The 26,354-nt window shown below is 36.1% G+C and overlaps 1 protein-coding gene across 1 annotated transcript in view; it reads left to right on the top strand.

Annotated features, from left to right (window-relative positions):
• The window catches only part of COL11A1 (collagen type XI alpha 1 chain), a 173,878-nt gene that overhangs the window by 58,397 nt on the left and 89,127 nt on the right, over positions 1–26,354 (top strand). The window contains exons 9-24 of the mRNA XM_067300830.1: positions 3,209–3,271; positions 5,009–5,050; positions 5,422–5,484; positions 7,746–7,820; positions 10,381–10,464; positions 10,720–10,776; positions 14,859–14,912; positions 16,351–16,404; positions 16,519–16,572; positions 17,157–17,210; positions 20,576–20,629; positions 20,750–20,794; positions 22,193–22,246; positions 22,344–22,388; positions 22,832–22,885; positions 23,348–23,392. Of these exons, the coding sequence (XP_067156931.1) occupies positions 3,209–3,271; positions 5,009–5,050; positions 5,422–5,484; positions 7,746–7,820; positions 10,381–10,464; positions 10,720–10,776; positions 14,859–14,912; positions 16,351–16,404; positions 16,519–16,572; positions 17,157–17,210; positions 20,576–20,629; positions 20,750–20,794; positions 22,193–22,246; positions 22,344–22,388; positions 22,832–22,885; positions 23,348–23,392 (897 nt within the window). The remainder of the gene's footprint in view (positions 1–3,208; positions 3,272–5,008; positions 5,051–5,421; positions 5,485–7,745; positions 7,821–10,380; positions 10,465–10,719; positions 10,777–14,858; positions 14,913–16,350; positions 16,405–16,518; positions 16,573–17,156; positions 17,211–20,575; positions 20,630–20,749; positions 20,795–22,192; positions 22,247–22,343; positions 22,389–22,831; positions 22,886–23,347; positions 23,393–26,354) is intronic.

A 26,354-nucleotide genomic window follows, 5' to 3' on the forward strand; every position in this document is an offset into this window, starting at 1 on the left:
TGGAGTTCTATTTTTGATAAAAAAAAGGCAGGCTGAAAAGTACTCAGCATTATCCTTGTTGTGACTGAACAGAATCTAGCCTTTTTAGACAACGTAAGGTAATATGAAAACTTAGGACAGAAAGATTAGTTTTCATTCCTCTGATAAAAACCCTGACTACAAAATTTTTAGCAGCAATGGAAATCATGAGATTTCAAGATTTCAGCCAAACAAAAATTAAAAAAAGAACTGGTTCAGACTAGACCTCCATTAAGTTATCTGAATATGGAATAAGATATTGCTCATCAAAAAGGATCAGTACCTGACACCAATCATGTATTGATCTTAATGTTCTTGAATACAGTGCTTCTTATTAAAAGGTTTTTTTAGTTAATGATGTCAAATCATTGGCCAATAATTAAGTTCTGCATTTTAAGGATCTGTTGCTTTTTTCTTACACCTAAAAAATATCAGGTGTATTAATACCTCATGAGCAGCAGGAGAAACATTTTCCTTAATGCCATATTTTAGACTTATGAGCAGCAAGGTTTGTGGAAGAGCATCCTTTCTTAAATGTTGGGCAAAAAAGTGACTTTGGATCATAAATGAAAACTGCTAAGTCTCCTGTCTAAACAGGTGTTATTGATGTCTGGTCAAACAGATATTTATGCTCTGCAATCCTGCCGAAGAGGGAAAGAACAGTAATAAGAAGCATATAAATATAGGAATGGAGTCTTCGTTTTCAGCATTAAAGATCCTTTCCAAAGGAGTCAGGCTCGTATTTATTATGTTATCAGTGCTCAGAGATTATTGTTATGCTGTGCTTTGTGCTACTTAAAAAATGTTGATCCAGAGCCCATTTGAAAAATTATCTACCATCAAAATGTTGAGAATCAACATAAAGCCTGATTTTGAGCTCATTCTTCCTATACCCACTTGAAAGCCCCTTGCTGAATGTGGGAAAAACACATGAGCTAGTGCTATTTAATGTGGTTAAACTGGACAGACTTAAAGAATTTCTAACTTTCTAATTCATATTTATATTTAAATGCAACATTAAAGAAAAGGGAAGAAAAATTAGAGCTTTACATGCTTACAAAAGATTGAATTTGGGATGTGATATTTTTATACTTGTTTTCTGCTTACCATTTTCCTAATGATTTAAGCATAGTGGAAGATGTCATTTGGACCAAAAATGAATTTGCAGGATATTCCAGTCTGTAAAATTAAAATGTAAGACCCTGAATGATTACTTCTATGTATCTAATTCTTTAAATCATGAAAACAGCCTAGGAAAATGTTTTACATGGGCATAAATGTGCATGTGCAAAAACAAAATATTGTATGTAAATCAAGCCCAAATATACATATACTGGATACTATTAAACAGTCAGCACATGCCATTCGTCTGTGATTGCATTTTCATGGCATAGCTTGTGTTGGTAGGAAATGCTAATATTACTCAGTATGGAGCAATGAGTGTTGAAGTTTTAATGGTGCCACTAGTTTGAATATATGACACTGAGCACACCCTGCTTTTCAAAATCTGGGCAAGCACGTTTACCATCTTTCTGCACTACTACCAATTTTGTGCAAAAGTCAATGTTAGGACATGAGAATATATTAGATGCTTTCTGGTGAACCTGTATAAAAATAGTTACTCAGCTCATGCCAGTTCTTGATATTTTAAAGTAAATATATTATTTAAGAGATTTGCTTTAAAAGCAGTGTGTTTTTTAAGGGTTCTGTATTACAGTGCAGGAAGGATACCCAAACATAGGAAAGCTAAAACATAAAAAAGCTATATATGTGTGTTCTTTATACTTTAGCTCAAACTACTTCTCTAATATCTTTTAGATTATTTAGGTTATATCTTAGGTTATTTAGGTTATAAGGTAATTTAGGCATCCCTTTCTTGTCAAAGGCTATTATGAGTAAAATACCTAATTCTTACCCATTTGTATTACAATGCATTGGAGTCTCGATATCTTTATAATACTTGTAGGCTTTCAGGAAAGGGGTAATGTTTCCAAAGACGGAGAGTTAGTCTCCTCTTTTTACAGTCAATTTTGATGAATATAATAAAACATAATTATCTATATCTCTTGCTACTTGACTTACATGAACTATCACATTGTTATGCTTCTAAGTGACTGCAAAATGCACATGCCATGAGTCTAAACCTTTGCTTTTCCTTCCCAAAATTTTTCATATTGAAATAGCATAGCATTCTCCTCAGAATCACTTGGCCTGTTCAAATCGCCAGTTGCGTTAGTGTAAATGTGGAATCAGTCTACTGAAATCAAAAGAATCATTTCAAATTCTCATCTGATGAGAGCTGAATTTGATTTCTAGTTTGCAGTGGATATGTTACCAATCAAGATGGCTACTTTTGGAGGAAAAAAAACCCAAAAAATTGTAGTTTGAACAGAAATCAATTTCTTTCTTTGTTTGTGATTTAAATCTGTCCATGTTATGCCATTAGCATATGTTATTGACCTGTTGTTTTAGGCACTTCTGTTATCTTAATCCTGAGCCCAGAACTTCCCATAGAGCTGATCCTGAAGAATTTTACAGCTGATGCTAATTCATATAGTGAGGAGGCAAAACTGACTGTCCATGTAATATAATTTAATGCTTACATTGCCACTTAACTCCTTTCCCATTTAAGGCATGAAGTCATAGACTCTTAGACAGTCTCTTAAGTGTTGTGGATGTCTAATTTCATTCAGTTAGAAGCATGAAGAATATTGTCCATATGGAGCCAAAAGATCTTTCTTTCCCAGTTGCTTTAGGCTTGTTTAACTCAGGAAGCCATGAAGAATCATTGTTTATTGTTGGGTCATAAGTCAAGAATATGTTTATTTAAATAAGAAAAAAGAATTTTGTAATTTTCACAGAGAAATTTTAAATTCTAAGTCCAGAGTCCTAATGCAAACCATGGCATAGGATTTAATGGAAACTATTGAATCTCACTGGAAAACTCATTTTATTTCTGCAAATATTACAAAATCCAATGATTTAAAAAGTATTCTTGCAGTTTTTGCATTTTCTGTTCCTCATATATTAAATATTTTTGATCGATATGGTTTGTGCCTATGATGTATTTTTCATAGTACAGATCTATTCCAGCTTTAGCTTTCAGTTACAAGTTGTTGCAGTTCTTTAGTGTACCAGATCCTTAGGCTTTCTACTTATTTTATTTTGGGGGGGCTTTTTTCCTGGCTAGGTGATTGGACATGGGGCTTATGGAGAGAAAGGACAAAAGGGAGAACCAGCTGTGATTGAACCTGTAAGTACATATGTGGGTGACTTTTTCTTAAGTACTATACAACATGCATATACTGTTGAAGGTCATTATCAAGCCATGTCATTCGTGGAAGGATAATAGCACCTTATATATGATGTATGAAACAATCATCTGCAGCGTGGACTGTGTAAAAGCGATAACAGTATTCTGTTCAGCCTTCTCTTTCTGCTATACAAAGGACTAACTGCATGTCCTTTAAAACAAGGAGAATCTTACTACGCAGAGGGAAACAGCATAGAGCTGGTCTTCAGGCAGTTTAGCAACCACTGCCTGGACAGACCTACAGAGAGAGCTTCAAATTCAGGCATAGGCCACACTAACTACAGATTTCAGCGTGGGCGGGAAGGTCCCTCTGAGGGGCTAAATAAATATGTACATGCTTATATGGCACGATCAAACTGCTGGAAGCTGAATTATATACTGGCTTCAGAGGTTACAGTTTGGAAATAAACATATTAAGGGACCAGTAGCCTACAGAATTTTTCTCATCTTTAAATAGCAATGTGGTCACTAAGCAGCTTTTACAGTAGGACAAAGTTATATTGTGACATTGTGGATCACTTGTAAATTAAAAGGTACCTGATTTAAAACAAACAGATTTCACAAAAATGTGCTGTTTTATAGTATCTTGGAGAAGTTGAATGTTGGTGTGCTTTACCCTTTCAGAATTTTGAAGAACTGTATTCCAATATGTATTTGATCCAAATGGAAATTAAAGTTTAAGCTCATTTTTATTTCACAGCAAACTAGAAATGGAAACATCAAGGGAAAAAATTAACTTATGCTGAAGCCTAATAAAATAGCATGAACATCACTATCTAAGTATCAAAGATCTGGATTCTGTGATCCAAGAGTTCCCTTTTAGTTCTATATCCTTATCCCAAGGATTAGCATTTAAGTTACTGGTCGCCAAAGAAGAAGGACTACAGTAATGAACAAGTTGCAAGATAAGACTGTGACCTCCCAGGCATGACCTGTGAAGAAGCTCAGGGTGTGTTAGCTCATAAAATGCATGGCTCTCTTAAACCATTGCAAGATACATTTAGTTTACATCCATACTGCAGAAGAGTTATCTACTGCCACTCTCCAACATTGCTGGAGTTCACTACAGCTAACTTCCAGCTTGCTTCTCCAGTCTTTCCTCCTCTGGCAAGCCAGATACAAGTGGGGATTATAACCTGAAATTAGTACCTGAAGGACTAGCATCATCACTCAGGCAAAGGAACTAGAATGTGTTATAAAACTGACAACATAAAAATAGCCAGTTATTCACATCCAATTCTTTAACAGTATTAAAAAAATTGTTATTGTGAATCAAGTACTATGAGATACCTCCAGCCTACAAGTCTGCAATACTTTTAAAGCCACAGAACAATTCAGATTTCAATTCTAGTAAATGACCTAGGAAGCTTCCAACAAAATTTCTCATAAGAGGGCCCAAAATAGGTTTAAAACAGCATATATGGGCTGAATTTCAAGTGTCTTTATTTTACTAATGACTTTTTTCTTGAAACTGATAACACAGAAAGTAAGACATTCCACAGAGTAATTCAACAAAATTCTGTACTATCAGACTATATGGACAGAACCCTCAGAACCCTCAGAAATTTTAACTTTAATTGTTCAACTAAAAGATATATATATTCTTACTCTTTTTTTATCTCATTAAGCTTTCTCCAAGAAATAACCAATTTGCCATCTTTTTTTCTCCTCCTCCAGGGTATGCTCATTGAAGGACCACCGGGACCAAGAGGACCTGCTGTACGTAGATTAATTATCCCTTCGCTTTATTTTCATTTGATTTATCCACTGTGCTTTGTATTTATGAGTTAACACAATTGAAATTAGTCTCATCGTAGTTCCCAAAGGTATATTGAACTTAGCATTTTAGGATGGGGGTAAAAAGGGTCAGCTCCAGCATTTTCAGTGACAGCATGCTAGAAGCTGAGTGCCCATGAAAAACAAAGACATCTGAATATTGGCTATAAATCCTTTGTAAGAAAAAAATATGCCTTATAATAAATGATTTTCTCCAAATATGTCTTTAACATAACTTTCTGGAGGAAAAAATAGTTCAAAAACATGCTGCTAGCAGTTGTTCAACATAATAATTTATCATTAATTTTCCATAGGGTCTTACAGGTCCCCCAGGTTTACAAGGTCCTGTTGGTCCTCCAGGTGACCCTGGTGAAAGGGTAAGTCAATATACAGATTATCCTGAGTATTCACGGTATGTCTTACACTAATTGCTACAAGAGTAAGAAAGATCTTGATCTTAAATATATATGCTTAGCTGAAGAAACTTCAGTTGAACCGAGGCTGATCTACTCGGCTGAGAATCTGCACAAATACTTCATTAGAAGTAGGAATATGTACTGTAAATACAAGAAAAAAGTTAAGTTCCTATTTGTCTATATTTTCCTGAAAGTTTTGGTGTGAATGATTCTAAAATGTGATGAAGTAATTATAACCATCCAAGTAAAAACTTTTCTTGTGCATTTGAATGAGTCTTTAAAAAAACAGCATGACCTCAGGATGCAGAAAATAAAAAGGGCATAGCTCTACAGAATCAAAATATACATAGAAATAATGAAAGTGATGGATAATATTTATATGATATAGACAATTTATTGGCCATATTAAATAATATAGTGCATTAAAGCCTAGATCTAGTCATGAGTATAACTGAAAGCTTAATTATTATTTTGGTGCTACTTGTTTTCACAAGCCTTTTCCTACTACCACAACGAGCATGATTTTAAAATAGCCTACATATATTTAGTTGAGGAAAATATTTTGCTACAAAAAAAGACCTTCCTCAGTTCTATGAGTGATAGTTTACTGAAGAGTCTAGCTTGTTGCATTTGTGTGTACAAGGTACTGAGAACATGCTATTTCTTCACTGGATAATTAGATAATGTTAAAATCCTAAAAACGCTTCGCTTAGACAGTAAGACAGCATACACATTTTTTCTTTTATATTTCTTTGTTGTAGTTTAACTAAACAACTATTTTCAAATTTAAACTGATAGAAAGGGGATTTTAACACATTGTGATGGAATAACTACTCATAATACTCCTTTTTTTTAAACTAACTGCTCAATAAAATTCTTCATAAAAACATCTTTATCTAAACACATCAAGTTTCTGCCATGGAAGAAACTTCATTTTTATATAAAAAAGAACACATTACACAAAGAAATAATTGTAGAAATGAGTTACCAAACTCATGGGGAAAATAAGGATTTTCGCAACCAGATTCTGCTATCAGATTCTGTCCTAAAGGAAAACGTTGCTCACTTGGAAATTTAACATATGTGGACAGTTTTTTGTGTTTTGGGTTTTTTTTTTTACTTAAATTAAGAATTAGTGTATACGAATAAAGACTGTAGCCCTTCGTTATAATTATTCTGTCTATAGTTTTTAACTCAGTTAAAAAAATTGAGAAAAGTAACATTCTGAGAAAATTACCACTAAAGAAAAGAGTATTGCTTATTTTAAAAAATGCATTAATGCATAGAATAATTGAGAATACTGTGTAAGCACAGAACTACAGAACAGTTTATTGTAAAATCTACCACCTTTCGTAGTTGCCTATTGGTGCTTCAGCTTTTGTACTAAATTATTATATCGTGTTAATCCTAATCATGGCTGTAAAACAATTTAGAAATGGATGAAAATGGCCCTCTGAAGAGGACAGATGTAGGCAAAAATCCTACTTATACTCTCTGCAGGGATGAATTTCACTCATAAAATGGTGTCAAGAGAGAAGAAAGTGTAAAACTAATCTAATCTTCAGTTTCACTTGGGAACACAAAGACTCACAACAGCAGAGTTTATTGATATAACATTTCTTGTTAATCAATAATCATGAGGATCACATATATTCATTAGTACATTTCTTCAGCCTCAGCTTACACCCAAAATTTAGCTTTTTTTAAACCGTCAGAGAAAAACATATTTAATAAAAATAGGTTTCAGATTTTAACTACAAGACTTACATAACCTTTGAAAATTAAGCTTACTCAAAGAGTTTAAAGAGGATTAGCAATATGAGTTTTCTATAACAAATGAAGCGAGCACAGGATCGTAGTGCAAATCTCAGCTCAGCCTAATTTATTTAGTCATGACATAATTAAGTACCCCTTACTTCATATATATATATATTATATATATATATATATATATATATATATATAAAATTTATAAGTAAGATAATTGAAGAGAATAGCTCTTTTCCCCATTCTTGAAGGTTATCTGAAGACCCACTTCTTTGTTTATCTCACTGATTATGACTAACATTCCCACATCATTTAAAAGACTATTAAATCTCCAAGTGCATCATAAGAATACTGGTGTAAGTGTGGGGGGGTGACTCTGTAGATTTATCTTATCTAGCCGTCTCTTTGTTCTCATCTCTTTTTTTTTTTCCCCCCTCATCCCTTTGTTTTCACAGGGTCCACCTGGTCGCCCTGGTCTCCCTGGTGCTGATGGTTTAGCAGGTCCCCCAGGTACCATGTTAATGTTGCCGGTAAGTAGGATTATGATTCCAGGGTAGTCAGTCTCCAAAAAGAGGAAGTGTGTTTCAAGAAATGTATAGGTGTTTCCTCTTTCATCTGATTTTGTTTTTGGAATGAGAAGAGGTTGTTGTATGGTGTAATCATTTGAAGATCATTTGTGTGTTTTTTCTCAGACAAAATGTAGGCTTAAGCTTCTGCTTAACTGCCAGATTGGAACATATACATATTACAATCATAAGTGATTGTAATACACTTACTGAAATCTCCCTTATATTTTCAACTGTACAGTACATTTTAAACAAGCAGTTTACTGTTGCACAAAGAGAACCTACTCTTCTTGACATGGAGAATTTTAAGCATGGAATGCTTAAAATTGGACTCCAGTGACTCCTTTGACAAGACAGTGCATCCTTTGGATAGAAATATATGCGCGTAGTCAGCTCTTCTCCCACTGGAGTCAAAGCAAAACACCATCTGTTTTAGCAGGAGGAGGAACAAACCCAAAGCTGTTAAAGTGCCTTGAAACTTTCTCTAGTATGAGAAGTACTATGTGCATGGATTTCAATATTCCTAAGTGTATGTGAAAGATTTGATGAATACTGCCATCCCAGAGAATTGATACACCAGTCAAGAATGATGGTGCAGTGTTTTTGGTAAGATACACTCAGTAAAAAGGCTTACAGCTCTTCTGATGGATGTTTAAGGAGCACTATCTCCCATCAGTACCAATGAGAAAAGGATGATTTTGTAAAGTTTATTTTCTATTTATGAAACAATCAATGAAAGATTATTAAAATAAGCTATGGTTCTGACCTCATGTTTGCACTAAGGCTCATTTCTGTTGTCACAACTGACTGTATAAGAAAAATATTTATTCACTAATAACTAGTTGATGGAAAAAATGCCACTACTCCTGAGTGCAATTATTCCCAAACCTTCCAACAGTGATTGCTGGCCAGCAGACGTCAGATTTATCTTTTATCAGTTTGCTCCATTAAGGGTAGCAACCATTGGCTGATACTTAAGCTATCCATCACTTTGGAAAATCCTACTACCTTTATTTTTAAATGTTAATAAGTTAGACCACAAGAGGTTTACCAAGTCAAATTACCAAGAATTACCAAATTACCAAAATACCAAGACATTTCTGGGGAAGCAAGAAATTGGCTTCAGGTATCCTGCATTCCAGGCTAGTAGCTTAACCACCATCCAGACTTTTTCTCCACACTTAGCGTGTTAATGTCAAAAATTTTCACAAAATCATATTGTTTCTGAGTCAGGGGCTCAGGATGATCTTTGCTAACTGTTTGAATTATATTGTTTTTCTACTGTATTTTCTAATCTGCTCTAAATGCATGATGAGAAATTTGGTATCCCCTTGGTCTAGTTTCAGCTGAAATGTGGTCATTGCAGTTATCCTAAAACACATGAGCTGTATAAATATCTCACAGTAGTCAATAAGGATAGGTGTTTGGGTATATAAAAAGTCACTTTTATTTTTAGAAGGATTCTAAGCTTTTTGTAACACGTGGGAGATGCCTTTTGTGGGACATATGGCTCTTCTCATGTGGGGCTTGAATTCATTTAAATGTGTTCATCTTTTCACTGGATGCAAGATAATTAATTTAGGCACCTTTGCTTGGAAAAATATTTTGTAAAGTGGTTGATTCCATATTATGCCAATTCTTACAAACCCTGGTCTCCTTTCATGTGGTAGCAGGCTTGATAATTCTCTTGCTTTCTAATTTAAAAAAAGTCAAGTGTTCATCTCTGGGGGCTTAAAGCAATAAGTTTCCAAAACTTTCAAAAAGCCCCTTCCATTGTGATAACAGTATGACTACAGTAGAGATACATCAATTACCTTGCCAACTCTAGACACAGGCAAACTGGACAAACTGCTGCAGGCTGTAAAGGATTCATGGCCCTGGTATTGAGTGTGCTATGGCATAACCTAGCAACGCCATGCTTCTTGTTGTAAGACAATGTCTTTGCAACATTGCAGAGCTTCTCCTAGCAGTTCCATGAACAGACCAGGAGTACAGGAATGAGTGCTTCGATTGTATTCTTTAATTTATTTTGAAATTGTCAGAAGCAACACAAAACTGTTTCATTTTAGATACCAAATATTTTTCAAATTGAAGGCTGCCTTAAGATGAATTTCATTTTTGTATGGGTAGTTAGAGATGTACTGAGAATTAATTAATGGCACAAATTCATTTTGATACATATTTTTAATGAGGTCTTGCAGATAATTAGAGTCCATTTTGATTAAAAGTCACCAAAAAAACTCAAAACAAAAAACAAAAAAATCCAATGAAATTAGTGAAATGTTTTCTCATAAAGGATTAGATCTGTGCTCCAGTTCTAATCTATTATTCATAACTGAATATTCATGCTGGATCCAGTGGCCCCAGTGCAGCAGTCTTCTGACGTTATGGAATGGTGGCATAATGGAATGATCTAAAGAGTGAACCCGGTATCATCACAGTGGTTTGCATAGTTGCAGTGAATAACAAGTCTGGTTTTAACTTAATAAATTCTGAATTCCTTTTCTTGTTTTGATACTTGCAGTTCCGCTTTGGTGGAGACGGTGAAAAGGGTCCAACAATCTCAGCTCAGGAAGCTCAAGCACAAGCTATTCTTCAGCAAGCTAGGGTAAGCACAAGCAGCCTGCAGAGAAAATTGCTAGAAGGGTACGGCTCCAAATGCAGTTACATTTTACAGCATGCAGGATGTGACATAAAGAGCTGTAAGCATCATCTTATGACAGTAGATACCCTTATTAACAACTGAGTTACTGGCGGCAGTTGTTTGCTAATGGGTTATGAAATTGTGTTATTATAGAATTTGAATGCTGGATTGACAATTTTCTCTTGATATCTGCTGCTTTACTCTGTTTTTTTTCCTCAGATTGCTATGAGAGGGCCACCTGGTCCCATGGGACTCACTGGAAGACCAGGTCCTGTGGTATGTAAACAAATCCTATCTTACCTACACCTGTGCATTTGTACTCATCTTATTTGGAATGACACTGATATAATGAAGTCCATAGTTTGTATTCTTATTCAAGGTCTGAAATGCAACCTGAATGTTAAAGCAGTTTTTAATGTGGATTTTGGAGCGCATGCTGGTGGACTTACAAAACTAGTGAATAGCCTTATATAACTACGTACGCCTCTGCAGTCAGTTATCTGTGTAATAATATTCACAAAGTTTCTTGTGGTAAATGTGAAATTCTACAGAAGGAGATATTAAAGCAAGAGTGTGCAGAATGACCTTGACCCACTATTTAAGGTGCATCTGGAACGTTTTTAAGAGACATTGAAATAATTAATCAAAAACCACATAGATTTCTAAAAGAATTATACTTTTTTTTTTACTTTAGACCTGAATTTGGCCCATGCTGCTAATACTAAGTGATCTGGAAAATGCAGCTGTCCCTGTGCATGCTCAAAAGTTTATATTTGGTACTGGTCTATATATGGAACACAAACAAAAGTTTTTCTAATGATATGCAAAACAATGTTCTGATCACAAAGAGGTTTGCAACTGTATTTTCTAAAAAACACCTTAAAAGGTCAGTGACACAGTGAAGGTAGAAAAGCAGATAGGTAGCTCAGCAAACAAAAACCACCTGATCAATCTTGTTATTGCAATTTCCTCTTTTACGAAAAGGATACTTTGCAGACTCAATAATCCACTAATGCTATAATTTAGCACTTACCATCTTTCAAAAAGTCATTATAAAGCATCCCTACCACAATATAAAATAACAAATGCTGCAGCCAAGATCACAGGCCTTGTAGAAACCTGATCTTTTCTGTTTCTCCCAGGTGATTATTTTTATCCTTTATGTAGGCAGTGAAATTCTTTTCTAGAGTTAGTACAGCATCTATATTTGAAATCATGTGACTTCCACTTAATTTGGAAACCAGTATTTAGTCTACTTTGGTGGCACAGCTAGGTTGGCAAATATTGGGTCTCTTTCTAATTTTGATCTATGTCTGCTGTAATTTTTATATACCTCATCATTACAGTGATGGGCACCTGGAGCACAAAGAACAATGCTAGCACTTGATAGGACATCAGACAAGCATCTAGTTTTGAAACACAAGCAAAAATACAATTGTGCTATTGAAGAATGAAAACAAATTATGTCTGTATAACAAAGAGAAAAGGATGAAAGAAGTTCCTACCCGGTTTACTGTGTGAAGTAAAAGTGACTGCAGCACTATGTCAGCCACAACAATAGCATTATACACACAAGACAGCAACATAAGTTTGGAGGGCATCTGTTTTTTTCCTTGCCTTAGTGTGCAATAGCAGTTTCCTCTGCAGTAGTTTCCTTCCACTTATCCCTGTTGTGGAGGTTTGGTCACAATTTTAAAGTGATGGAACTGTAGTATGAGAAATATGGTTCCTTCCTCTTCTTTTGTACCTCTTTCCTTCTTTAATGTGATGCTTCAGCAACAGCCATTGTTGAATGGTAACAATCAAGTCATTCTCTTCCAGTCTCCTTTTTTCCCCCTCTCATCCTCATCCTTCTTAATGTACAGTAATGTACAGTACATCTGACTTTAACTGTTAGTTTTCAAGGAGGAGAGGCAGATGGACAAACATGAATGCAGCATCCTATCCATTATCACGTGCAGAAAATACTGGCCAGCTTATTGCCCATCACACTGTGCATCAATATAGCAGCACAATGCAACCGATAATTGCCTCAGCAGCTCTCCCTTCTGTTCCCTCCAGTGACTACTTTTATTAGCAGGGAAATCTCAGGGAGGCATAAGATAGTTGCATACTGTAGAAGTAATATTTTAGGGAGAATAAGGAATACTCCAGGTCTTCTTCTTCCCTGATCCCTAGCATCTCAACATGCCTTTTGGGCACTTTTGAGAGCTATGTAATAGTAAAACTGCTGTAACTTGTATTCTGGGTTGGCTTGGCAATGTTTGGCCTCATTTTTTTTATAGTATCAAAGAAGCTTTTCCAGATGATGCTATGCTGCAAACGGCCGGTCTCATGAACCCATCCCTGTTTGTCTAGGTGAAATTTACTGGTTTCAGGTAAATTTTAGGTAACCAGATCAGAATCTCCTTCTGTCCCCAGAAACTGAAATCACTGGGATTTAGTTGTATTTTTAAACTGGCCTATACAAGATCAATTCTTTTCTAGAGTAATTCTTCCAGAGTGAATAGTTGCTACCAAGCTGAGAATTTGGCCCATAGACTCCTAATTGATTGTGATTAGGTACATGATACTTATAAAAAGTCAGACAACACATTGAGTTTATTTAACAAACTAATACGCTATTTCCAGCAGAGTATTTAAGTCAAGAGACCTGCAGGATGACATTCAGTTTATACATACAAAATAGTTACAGAACTGCTGTAAACAATGAATCCATTTGTAAAGATTGGTTTAATACTGACAGTGAATAGTTCTTTTAACTGAAGTATAACCTGGCCTCATACCCACGCTACTGTATATTTTAGAAGTCTTCATGAATTTCTGTATGCAAAATTCAACAAATGAATAATAATAATAGTTGTTTTGCTGCTATGCCACCAGGAGGCTCTAGAAATCCAGCTCTTTGATCTGGCTACATTTTTGGCCTAGAGTTCCAGAAGCAGCTGCTGATTTTTGGTGTGTCATTTGCTTGTGTGCCCAGCTCATTTCAAGAATGGAATAGCTGGAGATTTTGACCTTACTGTGAACAGTATTCTGTTAAATTAATTTAGTAGCCAGTAAGATACATTAAGAAACATGTCAAGTATTTATAAAAAAAAGTCTTGAACACAACAGTGTCACAGCCCCAGTCTAGCTTCAGCTGAGTCTGGAGATTGCATGCTTAGTTAACATAAAATACAAGATAAAGTTCTGTGTACAGATATTAAATGTAATGAATTATATTCATTAAAAGCAGAGTTTACACTAGGGAAACCCATACAGGCTGTCACCACCTACCAAATCCACTGTTCTCTCCATTGCCAATATCAACTCAGGATCTGGTTTTTAATTTGCTTAGGACTTGGTTCAATACCTGCAAAATCAGGGGGAATCTTTCCACTCCAAGATGCTAGACTGGGCACTAAAACAAGCCTTGAGACCACTCCTCCTTTCTTTGAATGAAGTCACTATGGTGAACATAGGAGGAGAATCAAGCCTCCAAGGTCTGAAAGATTTGTTTTGTATTAAATGCATACATTTGGTGATCACCTATTTCAGAGGTCAGAAATGCAGAAGTTATTTTGTCCATAGTAGTAAACTTCAGTATGTTCCTTCCCTGAGATCTGTGGGTTTTTTGGCATGTTGGGATTTTTTTTGTTTTGTTTTGTCTTTTTTTTTGTGAGACTACTATTAAGAAGACAAAACAGATTTTGACTAATTCTGCCTCAGATTCCATGTACATTATCTTACCCTGGCTGAAGATCTATTTTAAGATTGCTTATGGTTAAAACTTACTCTGAAAATCTGTATCATCATTTAATGATGGTAAAGAAAATCAGTTATATAGATTTTCGACTTGTTCAGGGCTAGATGCACAAAGATCTTGTGCACAACACTGGTTGATGGCAAGGTTAGACAGGGGATTTTTCATTGGCTATAGTGATTTTTGGATGGAGCTCTGAGTCTGTTGTTTTCAGTACAACATAGCAATGAATAAAGGTGAAAAGAGACAAGTTTAATTTCTGTTGACTTCCCTGCAGCAGGTGGACTTCTGTATGCGTGACTTATGTTCTTCTTGTGCTGATATATAGCTGTCAAATACTAATATAGAACAAAGGGTTTTATTTGATCCCATTTAAATCTATAGGAGTTTTACTTTGGTAATAGAAAGATTTTTCTGGCTCAGGCCTAGTTTCTAGACAATGATGTATCACGATATATCTGCAGATTCAAATGATGATTTCACACCACCTAACAAACATGGGATTGCTTGTTTTTTCTCCCTGCATTTAATGTGTGGAAATAGCAAATAACTTACTAAATTAAAGTTGTGCTGTGTTTTTATACTAACAGAATGTTTCTCTTTTTTCATCAAGGGTGGGCCTGGATCAGCAGGTGCTAAAGGTGAAAGTGGTGAGCCAGGTCCCCAGGTACAATAATATTGCTTGTTATATTTGACCTTGTTTACCTTTATATGCTTTTCAGTATAAGAAAATGCATTCATGTCACTTAGTAGAAATCAATCAATGATGTGCTTCCTGCATGCAATTGAAGAAAAATAGCTTTTACGCTTACAGTCCTATTTAAATGAAATAACTGACTGTTCATTTTGAAATGTGAAAGTAACAATCTGCCTTTACATAACAAAGAGCATTTATCACATGTGGAGTGTCATCACTTGAAAACCTGTTTTAATATTGTCACTCAGGTTATTTTCTCTGTTCAAAATCATACATGCTTATAACTGCCATGAGTCAGTCTGCAGTCGTATGACCTTGGACTCTGATCTTATCAGATCTCATAAGGTGAGAGAGATTGAATTTAGTTAGTAATTAAACAGGAAATTTTTAAGAAAGACTGGACATGCCAAGAAGTAGTCTTTAGGAATCAATAAACACATTTCCTCTCAGCTTGCAATTATATCAACTCTTGTGCAGTGATCTCAAAGAGCACTGAAAAACATTGATATCTTTCAGCTTAAATCTAGAAGTAATATGGCTTTCTTAAAGAAAACATGTTGGGAGTCTCTGGAACAATGATTTTGCCAGATCTCAAGTGATATTGTGGATTTAATACATTATTAAGTGCCTGTCATAAAAGTCCACATGGGTATTAGCATAAAATTAAAGGAAAACAATTAAATAAAAAAGCACTGTGAACAGCTGTCAATCTTCCCATTTGCTTACCTACATTCTTATTATTGTTTTTGTTCCTACCCTATAATGTTGGATGCTAGTCCACTGCTACATCCACCTGAGGAAGATGCATTTGGATGGGGGATGAGAATGCTTCCACAGAAACATACTTCCACCCCATCTTCACTGAGAGCAACATGTCTGAAAAGTGGAATTAGGTTTGCAGTCTGCAGTTTGGTCTCCCTCTGGTTAAAACTGCTGAGTAAATCTAAGACACCATATGAGCTATTTACTAGCACAAGTCATGTTTGTGTGTCAGTTAGGGATCCGAAATAAGTACTCTTCAGTTTTCATCAAATAATTATTCTGTGGCTAAATTAATTTTGGCATGACTGGAACAAGGGTTTTCAAACCACAAGGCTAAGATCTTCAAAGCCATCAAAAGAATGTAACAAGCTTTTATGTAAAAAAGACCAATTATGCCATGTGTAGTGTCATCTCATGAAAACTAGTGTTAAAATTGGCAGTGCTAAGGCCAATTTGAGTGCTCAAGTTCTATTAAAACTAATGGGATTTAGGAATCCAGAATCCATGTCCTGGAAAAAAATTGCAGCTTTGTATAAATAAATAAATAAATAAATAAATAAATAAAATGGTGTCCTTGAGGTGAGATGTTTAACTAGCTTTTTGCTGACATTAATGTGATTCTAAGAATTATACTGTTTAAATTCAGGGTCCTCGTGGTGTTCAAGGTGCCCCTGGTCCAAGTGGGAAAGCTGGTAAAAGGGTAGGTAGCAAAGGGATCAAGCCTGCACTGGGTAAATAATTGCTATTTAAATATATTTGAATATTAACTCATTCCACTGCATTTTCAAACGCTTAGCCCTTTGGGTTTTTGCAGGGACGCCCTGGTGCTGATGGTGGCAGAGGAATGCCGGGAGAACCTGGTGCAAAGGTAAGTAATAATGAGACATGAGGTTTTATTTCAGTCTTGGAATGGGCTAGACAGATTTTAAATAGGCACCACAGCTTCTGCCACGCCAACCCAAAGTTCTACTCTCAAGTGGAAATACTGAGGTTTCAGATAGCTGGATCAGAGGCAAGAGCTGAGAATGAATCATCCATTTAAAATATGCTAATTAATGGTAATGGCTAGTAGTCTGACCCTGAAATAACTTGATTCTTTGGGCATGATTCCTATTCTTCTGAGACAGCTTCCAGTTACAGAGTAGTAGCAACAGTAAAGTCAGTTTTGCAACTGCAAAGTGCAGCTAGTACCAAGCTTTCATCTAAGTGTAGTTTTCCTTTTATAAATAGCATAATTACAGTGGAGTGTAAAGGCTGATGTATGGCATCTTCTCTTGCTCTGATATATAGAAGTAAATTTTCTGAGTTTGATCTACATGTTTGATCTCCATGAGTTTCATTCAGTAACAAAAGTGTACTTATAACCACGAGTAGAAATTAGCTTCTAGAGAGAAGGCACAATTTAGTCAGAGTAATACAAAATATACTAAAGTTGTGATTTTTCTTTCCTAGGGTGACAGAGGATTTGATGGTCTTCCTGGCCTCCCTGGTGACAAAGGTAACAGGGTAAGATAAACATGCATGTTTTTATACAACAGCATGCTGATACCGTCATGTAAATAATATACAATTAGCATACAATTAATTAAAAATAACACTAAGGACTATGGAGAAAGTTCAGAGAAAATGTCAGCATTTCACATTATGGAATAATATCTATATGGTCAAATAATGTATGCTTCATAAAACATTCTAGTAATATCAATCAATAGAAAACAATTCACATTTGTATTACTGATTTAAATGCATATGCGAAATTTACATCATGTCTTCTACTTGGCATTGCTCTAATTTTTCTTAGTCAAGGAATTTGCCTGTTAAATTTAAACTCGTCATTAAAGGAAACAGTAATACAGTAAATTAACATAAAGTTTCTATACCAAGAGCATGTCAAATTTTAAGTCTGCTCAAAAGCTTGCTCAAAGAATGCATGTGGGTATTTGAAATGTAAACTGAATTGTTTAGTGTGACTCATTCCAATGACTTTTGGTTAAAGACAGATCGGAGTCAGATCAGATAAGTTAAGAAAAATTGGACTAATATTTAAAATAACTTGCATTTACATCATAACAATCTATAAAATCAGCCTGCATCTTTCCCTACAAAGTGTAGAAATAATCACAGCAGGGGCTTTCTGCTTTAAATTATACACCCAATGTAGGTGCTAGTAACAGCATCCTCTACTGAATGCTGGTAGCAACATGCTCTACTGAATGTAACTCCTTAACTGTTGTCCTGGTAAGTGCAATGCACCATAAAAGAAACAGTGAATGGAAATGTCAACAGAACCATTCCCATCTGCACTAGAGCTTGATGAACATGGAAGGATTATAGTTTTCACCCTTCAACAGGTTAGTGTAAATTGCTGCACTTCCCAGGAACTTTCACCACTTTTGGCTACTGGCCAGTAATGTAGTTCTTTGTAATAACATCTGAGGCTACTCTTTTGAGTTCTGTTTGCAATGGAGAAATAACTTTTAGTGCCATTCACAAACCTCTTGATTCTCTTTCATGCTTCCCTTTTCCTCGAAGAGTGTAAAGGAATCAGCTTTTCACAGAATTGAAATGTGGCTTGATAAGCGGGTGACCAGCAGAGGGTGCTAGACATTAGGCTCTTGTTACTGCTTATCTCTTTCTTTGAAGGCTGAGCAGAAATTGGTTCAGAGCCAGGGGATATATCTCTGCTTTCTAACCTTGAATAGCTGAATTGTCAGTCCATGGAAGCTTCCATGACATAATTAAATCAAAATTTTTATTATTCTTTTCTTGCAAATATTTCATTGGGTTCATATTTCCTGAACAAATCAAAAAAAAATACCCCTAAAATGGAAGAATAATTTTTGGTTGAAATTTGCAAAATGATAATGAAAAATATTGCCTTCTTTTCATCGGCTTTCTCATCCCACTATTTAAGAAACACTGCACTCTTGTGTTCCAATGGGAGTCTTCTACAAACATACAATTTATGATCTATCTGGAAACAGCTCGATTCAAAGTCAGATCAGATAGCTGAGGCTCTTCAGATTCATAATATACCAACAACATATAATGCAAATATTTAGTTCTCTATGGCTTGCAATAAAGAGCACAGGAAGGAAAATAAAAGAAACATTATTTTCTGTTGTAGTTACCTTTCACCTCTAAGAGAATTGATGTTGAAAATCTATAACCTTAGAGTAGATTTTTAGGACTTCTTTTAGAATTAGTCCTGTCTTAATTGTGATTTGCAAATTGGATGTCTATCTCAAGACAGGCTTTGGTCAAACAGGAGTTGTTAGACACCAGTAACTGAATAAGACCTTCTGGCCTCCAGTGCAGGGGAGATCAGACTACAAGGTTTAAAAGTCCTTTAAGCCTTAATGTTTATGAGTATGAAGTTTTCTTGTGTAGATTTAGTAGAAATGTACACCTTCTCAGGTGTAAAATAACCACACGCTATCTACTAGAAAGAAGAAAAGGGTGTAAGAAAAAAAGAAAATCAGGCCTTAACAGAGCATTTGAAAGAAAGAACTAGAGAACTAAAGAACTGAAGAACTGAGGATGCTGATAATGATAAGAAGTTATGTTCTGACTGCATGACAATACCAGGACACTGAACTCAAGCTCCTAATCTGGCTCTAAATGTCATGTGATTACAAGACAAGAAGGGTAGCCACTTAGGGGATGAACTATTTCAACATTTGACAGTTTAAGCCTATACTGTAATTTTCACCAGGATATTAATTGAAAGCCAGAACAGAGATCATATGTGTTATGTCTCATCTTTCAGCAGTATCATTTAGCATACAGAAAGCCACATGCTGTATCAGCAGATCATGTTGTATAATTTCAAAACTTAGCAAAACTTAGAGACTGTTGCAGTAATTAATATTAGGACTATAAAAGTGCAATTCATAAAAATTCATTCTCTCTCATGATGATCCCAGCTCATAGAGGACAGAAAGGCAGTGGAATGAAATCCTGACATCCCTAATGTAAGAGAGCTCTGGCATAAGTGAGCAGTTACCTAAAATCCCCTAAGAGAGTTTGAAAGAGTGGAGCCGCTCAAGAGTGACTCCGTATATCTCTGCTAGGATCCACAGCAGTGGTCAAGCTTCTTGGAGGCACTGATAAAATTAAGGAAAGCAGCATGAATACTTGGTTGTTGTCCAATGCCAGAAGGCAGTCACAGCCTAAAAACCCGCTGCCCAAAAAGAGGTCAGTCAGTGGTGCTTGAGCTATGCAGCACACTAGTTCTCTTTAAAAATGGGGAAAGAAAAATAAATGCTAAAAGTACAGTCCAGAATCTACTGAGGCTCTCCATATATAGACTTGAAAAGCCCCAGCCTCAGAGGGGAGGTGTGGAAGTCTGGTTCCCTTCCAAACCCTCAGACAAATCAGTCCCAAGGCTCTCTGTGGACTGGGGCCAGAGCAGGTCGTTCTGAAGGGTGGTCATTGCACTTCACTGTGTATATTCCAGGGCCCAGCAATTGGTTTATTAACCTCTGACCCATGTACACGTTCCTTATTTTACTGCCAGTGATACTTTGTGTTGGGGGGAAGGTATTGCTGATGAGACACAGTAAAATGTGGGTACACATTAACACTACCTCTTGTAACAGTAGTCTGAGTACGTTCTGGGGCCAAAATAGTTAGAGAGTCGAATACTACAAACACAAATAGTTCATCGTTTCGGAAATGTTAATTTGTTTTTATACTAATGCAATAAAAGATCTTGCTGAGTACTATAACCTACAGATTTGTATTGTTATGTCAAGACATGTTTTGACGCATCAGACTGCAGCTAACACATTTGTTTTCATTTCACTTCCCCATCCCTTATTGTTTCCAGACACAGTCATATTATTTTAATGACTTCCCTTATCCTACAGGGAGACCGTGGCCCACAGGGACCTCCTGGCTTACCTGGTGAAGATGGATTAAGAGTAAGTTGCTGTTTATTTCACATACAAAGTAAAATCTACAGAAAGTTCTCATGTAATCAGAATATGGTCACAACATGTGCTCTTTTTCCTAAAACTCCTATTCCCTTTCTATAAAAACAGGGAGAAGATGGAGAAGTTGGACCAAGAGGTCTCCCAGGTGAAGCTGTAAGCAGTGCTTTCTTACTCTTCTGTTTCTAGCTTGTACCCTGTTTTAAACAAAAATCACTTTCAAATTTGTTTTCCTTTCTGTTGAGCTGTTCTGGATTCCGGGTTTAAAAATTAGCGTGTGCATGGAGAATATTGATTCTGGTTGAAAAGCAAACAAATTAACAATTTTGTTAAGGGTGAAACACTACTAAAAGGATAAGAGTTAAGTTAGGGATATATGCAGTCAAGTAAGCACAACTTCCAGAATCATAAAGGATATTTCTTTTCCTATTGACCTGGTATAAAATCAGTCACTGTAGTTAATTCACCGTGATACATGAGAATATTACCAAACCTCTGTTGCTTTGAAAATGTTTTACAAGCATCTATTATTAGAAAACAAGACCTGTTTTTTTTTCCTCTTTTTTCCCTACCATGGTGCTTCATTGCATATTTTTATACTTGTGCCACATACAAAAGTTCCACTTCTGTCAGTTGGAATTCTGCAGGTGCTGCCACTGCAGAGCAGAATTCTGCATTGCAGATGAGAAATCATGCCTCAGAAAGAGGGATTTTATTCTAAATGTTTAGTATACTGCTAGCTACTCACCAAGTAGGAAGAAGATGCTACAGAATCAGAGTATTAGTGATTTGTATCTATATCGTACATGAAGAAATTGGAGTCCTGTCTATTTTAGCAAGTGTGTCACGAGTGAGGACACAAATGATGAAAATTAATATTCACTTACATAGTGTAAAGTCAAAGATTATGTTATAGGGCAAATCTTGCTCATCTTATTTAGGAGTATAGCCCTAGGTCTTCAGTGGAATTTTTGTAGCGGTAAGAGGAGCAACTCTGATTTTGGCTTGCAGAATACTTTGCATTTATTATAATAAAATTATTAGTAAATATGAAATATTTATTGTATCTTTACTACACAGAAAAGTATTATTTCAAACCTAATGTAGTAATACACAGCATGACAGAACATCTCGCTTTCAAAAAAGACTGGCATATACATGTGTGCTACTATTCAGGTCAGACCTTCAGGCCAAGATACAGCTGAAGCTTCAGTGGAGGATGCTGTGCCAATGTTCTGTACAAGCAAACAAAAACAGTTATCTCCTTCTACCTTTCTCTGAAGTGACCACATGGCTGACTAAAACAAAGCTCACCCTTCCACTAACATCCTGTTCAGACATATGGCAGACTTCAGGAGAATCTGCTCTAAATGAATTTTTTCCTGTCTCTCTGTCCGTCTGTCTCTTCGTCCATCTGGCTCTCCCCCACACCCCTTACTGCCTTCCCCTCCTGCCTCCTACTCCTTGTGACATTCCTTGGCCCAGTCCTTGCCCTGGGCCTCTCTTTGTTCAGAGAAATTCTTACAGGTGTTAACAAGTGTTTCTTCTCTACAGGGTCCACGGGGATTACTGGGCCCCAGAGGTACACCTGGTCCCCCTGGACAACCTGTACGTATGTATAAAACATGAAGGATTTTATTTGCAATTTCTAGAAGAAAAAAGAAAGTCCACTGAATGTTGCTTGTGTTTATATTCTTTGTCATAGGGCATTGCAGGTGTTGATGGCCCCTCAGGCCCAAAAGGAAACATGGTGAGTAAGTAAGCTGGAAATTAAAAAAGAGAGTGGATTCTAAGAATCCTTTCCACATTCTCTTATCTTTTCCACTGTCCCACCCCTTCCATTTAATTGAAGTGTTCTATCAAAAGATTCAGGTGCCTCATGATCTTACCTTGAAAAGAGAAGTCTTCTATTACTTAGTTTTCAGCCCAAAGGGCTAAAGATGCTTTCTTTCAAGCTCCTCTAGCCCCATGGACTCCAGTGCTCAGGGCCTATGTGTGGGCTGAATTCATTACTCTCTATTATTGAAAAGGCCATGATATTCATTAGCATGAGAAAAAACACACTGGAGAGAAAGTTGATGGTAGGCTTTAAAGAGGGGGGAACAAAGATGAGTTTGTTTTCCTTTTAATTCTGACAATGAAGATTTGTAATGTAGAAATGCACACCTAATGCCTTGGTTTTTTGCATGGTAGGGTCCTCAAGGGGAACCAGGACCTCCTGGTCAACAAGGAATCCCAGGCCCACAAGTAAGTGTAAAATAACTCTCAAAAATATGATCTAACATGCAGCAAATATTTAATGAATGAAAATTAGTACAAAGTTAGCTTTTCACATGCAAAACTGATAAAGCTTGAAGGATTTTATAAATAATGCTATGAATGTGCCTTGTGCAGTGGGAGCAGAGCTTTCAAGAAAGCTTTCAGAGGGATTTTTCATTCAGGAGAAAAATGACTCATTCAGTGTTCCTGGAATGCAGCAGGAACGGCCACACCTGGAGGAGGGTTCTGAATAGGATCTTGTTACAGACCTACTGCCAGAATAGTGGCTTGTGCGAAAGACTCACACAGAACTTCTGATCTAACTGGTAACGGGAAAAAAAGCCACTTATATTTGCAAGTGTGTTTAAACAGATTAATGAGGGACCTTTACTAGGGTGAATGTATGTGTATTGTTCTCCCTGTTTTCTCACACTGGTTTCTTTTTAATAGGGGCTTCCTGGTCCACAAGGTCCTATTGGACCTCCTGGTGAAAAAGTAAGTTACAGCATTATTCTGTTATTTCACAGTCAGTTCTGTACAGTAACCTTGCTTATGTGCTTAAGGGCTTCGCTGTGTTTGAGAAAATAGTACCCTAAGATCTTAGAATTAGCAGAGCTTCTTGAAACCATCAATTAAAGGAATGATCAATGGAGACTTGCCTTTCCTCTCATTTACACTTTTTCACAAGCATAATTTCCTCCCTTTGATCTGGATTAATTTTTCTGTTATTAGCTTCAGAATCCAATCCACAATATTAAACAGTGCATACTTGTATATAAATTAATTTCACAGCAAGTTGTGAAAATTATTTTATTACGTCCTTTTTATAACAGTTTTCTATTATGTTACCTTTAACTTTTTTTTTTAAGTCTGATTCCACTCTCATTTTACAAGGATTCTATTTTGATACAGCTCTGTAGTATAATTGGCATAACTGTAGTGTCAATTAGGTTTTTGTTCTAATCTATTTGTACATGTTCTTGTGGTTGCAAACATCTTCCGTAAATTCCAAAAATGTCACTATTGAATTTGAAACTAATTTTACTCTTCTCTCCCCTTTTTGCTCGATTCCCTCATCACTGATTCTTCTTTGATTTCTTTCCCCTTCACTGTTTAATATATGTTTTAGGAGAAATTGAAGGGGATTTGGGGAAAGAACATGCATGCTTTCTCCCTGCCTCTATGCCTAAGAAGTATTATTCTAACAAGATGGGCTACATCCACAATATATGCATTCCACAGTCTTTCACAAATGCATACCTTGCCTTTCTGAGAGCTGTAGTTCTGCCAGCCTCTTGGTTTTTGTTTGTATCTTTCATATGGTGTGGCCTTTTTTTTTTTAATTCCTGGAATGCTAAATAATAGTTAAACTTTGTACAGTAGGAGAGTTCTTCCCCACCCCGTGTTGTGCATGTGCGTGTCCATCAAGTAATTCTTGAAGTCTCCTCTTAGCATCTTATGGAAAAATATGGGTCCTTTGTATTGGCTTAAGGTTGTAAGAACTGGCCTCATGCTTATTTATTGTACCATAGTATCTTGCTGGGTTTAGTCTTGTTATATTCTTGGTTTATCCATGATGTCCATATCGAGGGATTTATGTATAACTATATTTATACACTTAGCTCTTAGAATGTTGGATATAGGAGGGTTCCTTTTTCTTTCCTTTTTTTTTTTTTTTTTATAGCTACTGTACAGCTGGGGTGGGCTCACTAGCTGATTTAAATAAGATTAGAATACCAAAAAGATTTCAGTTAGTTTGCTGGTTTCCTACCTACCTAAATAACCATGACATTGTTTTGTGATTGTTCTCATTTTAGTGCTCTTCCTTGCTTTTGTATTTAATATTAACATGGATTAAAATATTTTCTTAACAAGTCTACAGCAGGTTACTATGTATTGTGCTCTGTGAGGTTAAAAAGACTACTAAGAAATACACCAAAACACAAAAGCGGTGTTTTTAAACACAAAAAATAAGTATTCCACGCAAAATTTAGAGACTTTCTTAAATAAACATATGATAGAAGTGAGTTTTACATTTTATAGCACTTAAAAAAAGGCAGCCTTTGATTTACAATCCTGTCTTCACTAGCTTTACCTCCTAAATGCAAAGACCTCACATCCAACCAAACCCCTACTATTCTCAGCTAACTTCTAGTATGACCCATTTCTGTAGGCTAGAGAGCATCTGACATATCAGTAGATATAGATTTTTTTAGAATAGCTGAGTTAGTTCAAAATGTACCACATTTCAAATACAGAGAATGAATTTAAAATATTCTGACAGTAAAACCGTGCCCTGTGGCTGTGATGGGGTAGAGCTGGATCACTGCACAGTGGGGCAGAATTCTCAGCGAGCAGAACCTGTTTGCTATAACACTTCCCCAAGCGTGGAGCAACCTCTCCATCCCACTGAGCACTAGATAGAGAACTACCAAATACAGTGATTGTGAGGCACCAGCAATAGTCATGTGAAGAGAAACTGTTTCAGCAGATTTAATACTTTTGTCTAAAGCACTATATGGCTTCAGCGCAAAATGGCTCAGGCAGCCTAATCTTCATATGATGAAAGGGCTTGTTCTCCATCCTAGGTGCTAGAGGCATCCCTATGGAAAAGTAAGTCTGAGATCTCTCATTTCTCCTGCTGGTTAATGCACACACTACATAAACTGAGAAGCATCCTAGATATGTTACATATACACTTAGAAATTCCATAATAATTTCTGAGTTTCTTAGGATACTGTCTCTGATGGGACCTGCTGAGAGGACTTTTAGACTTAAGATTCCAGGTCTGTGGTAGGACAGGAATAGGCCTAAGGAACAAGTGAAAATATGACCATTTGGCAGGTTCTGCTGACCCAGAAACTTCTGCCTGCTAGTTTCCTTGCCTGCAGGCTTTGCAGTGTGTGAAGCAACAATATCCAAATGTTAAGAGAAAGTTTTCTACCTAAACCAATTTAGAGAGGGATTTCCCCTTTCAGTTCAGGTTTTCCTTGCTGAATTCATCAACACTCAAAATTTCTGTCTATTTCAGCCTGCTTGTATTTACTGTTTACTTATATATCTAAATATTTAAAGGCAGTTATTGTGGTACACATAAGCAACTCTAATGGAAATTGAGCAACAATACTTAAAATATAAATACAAATATTTTTCTCCTAATACTGAAAGCCCCCTTCTTCTATTTCTTTCATGCAGTGTATATTCCCAAATCTATTCACATCAAAGATTTACTCCATTTAAGCCCATTTATATAGAAAAATTTAATGGAAAAAAAAGTATCAAAATTTTAGATGCTAAAACTCAAGATGAAGTATCATGCTACTAGCAGATTCTCTTTTAAGGACAACATTATGTACAATATACTTCATGACAGCTTACTACCCCAAGATTGCTCATACTTCAGAGCCTACTCATAGAAGCTCTGCACATACAAGCAGTCCAAGGGAGATCAGGGAGT

The sequence above is a fragment of the Apteryx mantelli genome, chromosome 8 (genome assembly GCF_036417845.1).
Source record: "Apteryx mantelli isolate bAptMan1 chromosome 8, bAptMan1.hap1, whole genome shotgun sequence".
Lineage (NCBI taxonomy): Eukaryota > Metazoa > Chordata > Aves > Apterygiformes > Apterygidae > Apteryx > Apteryx mantelli.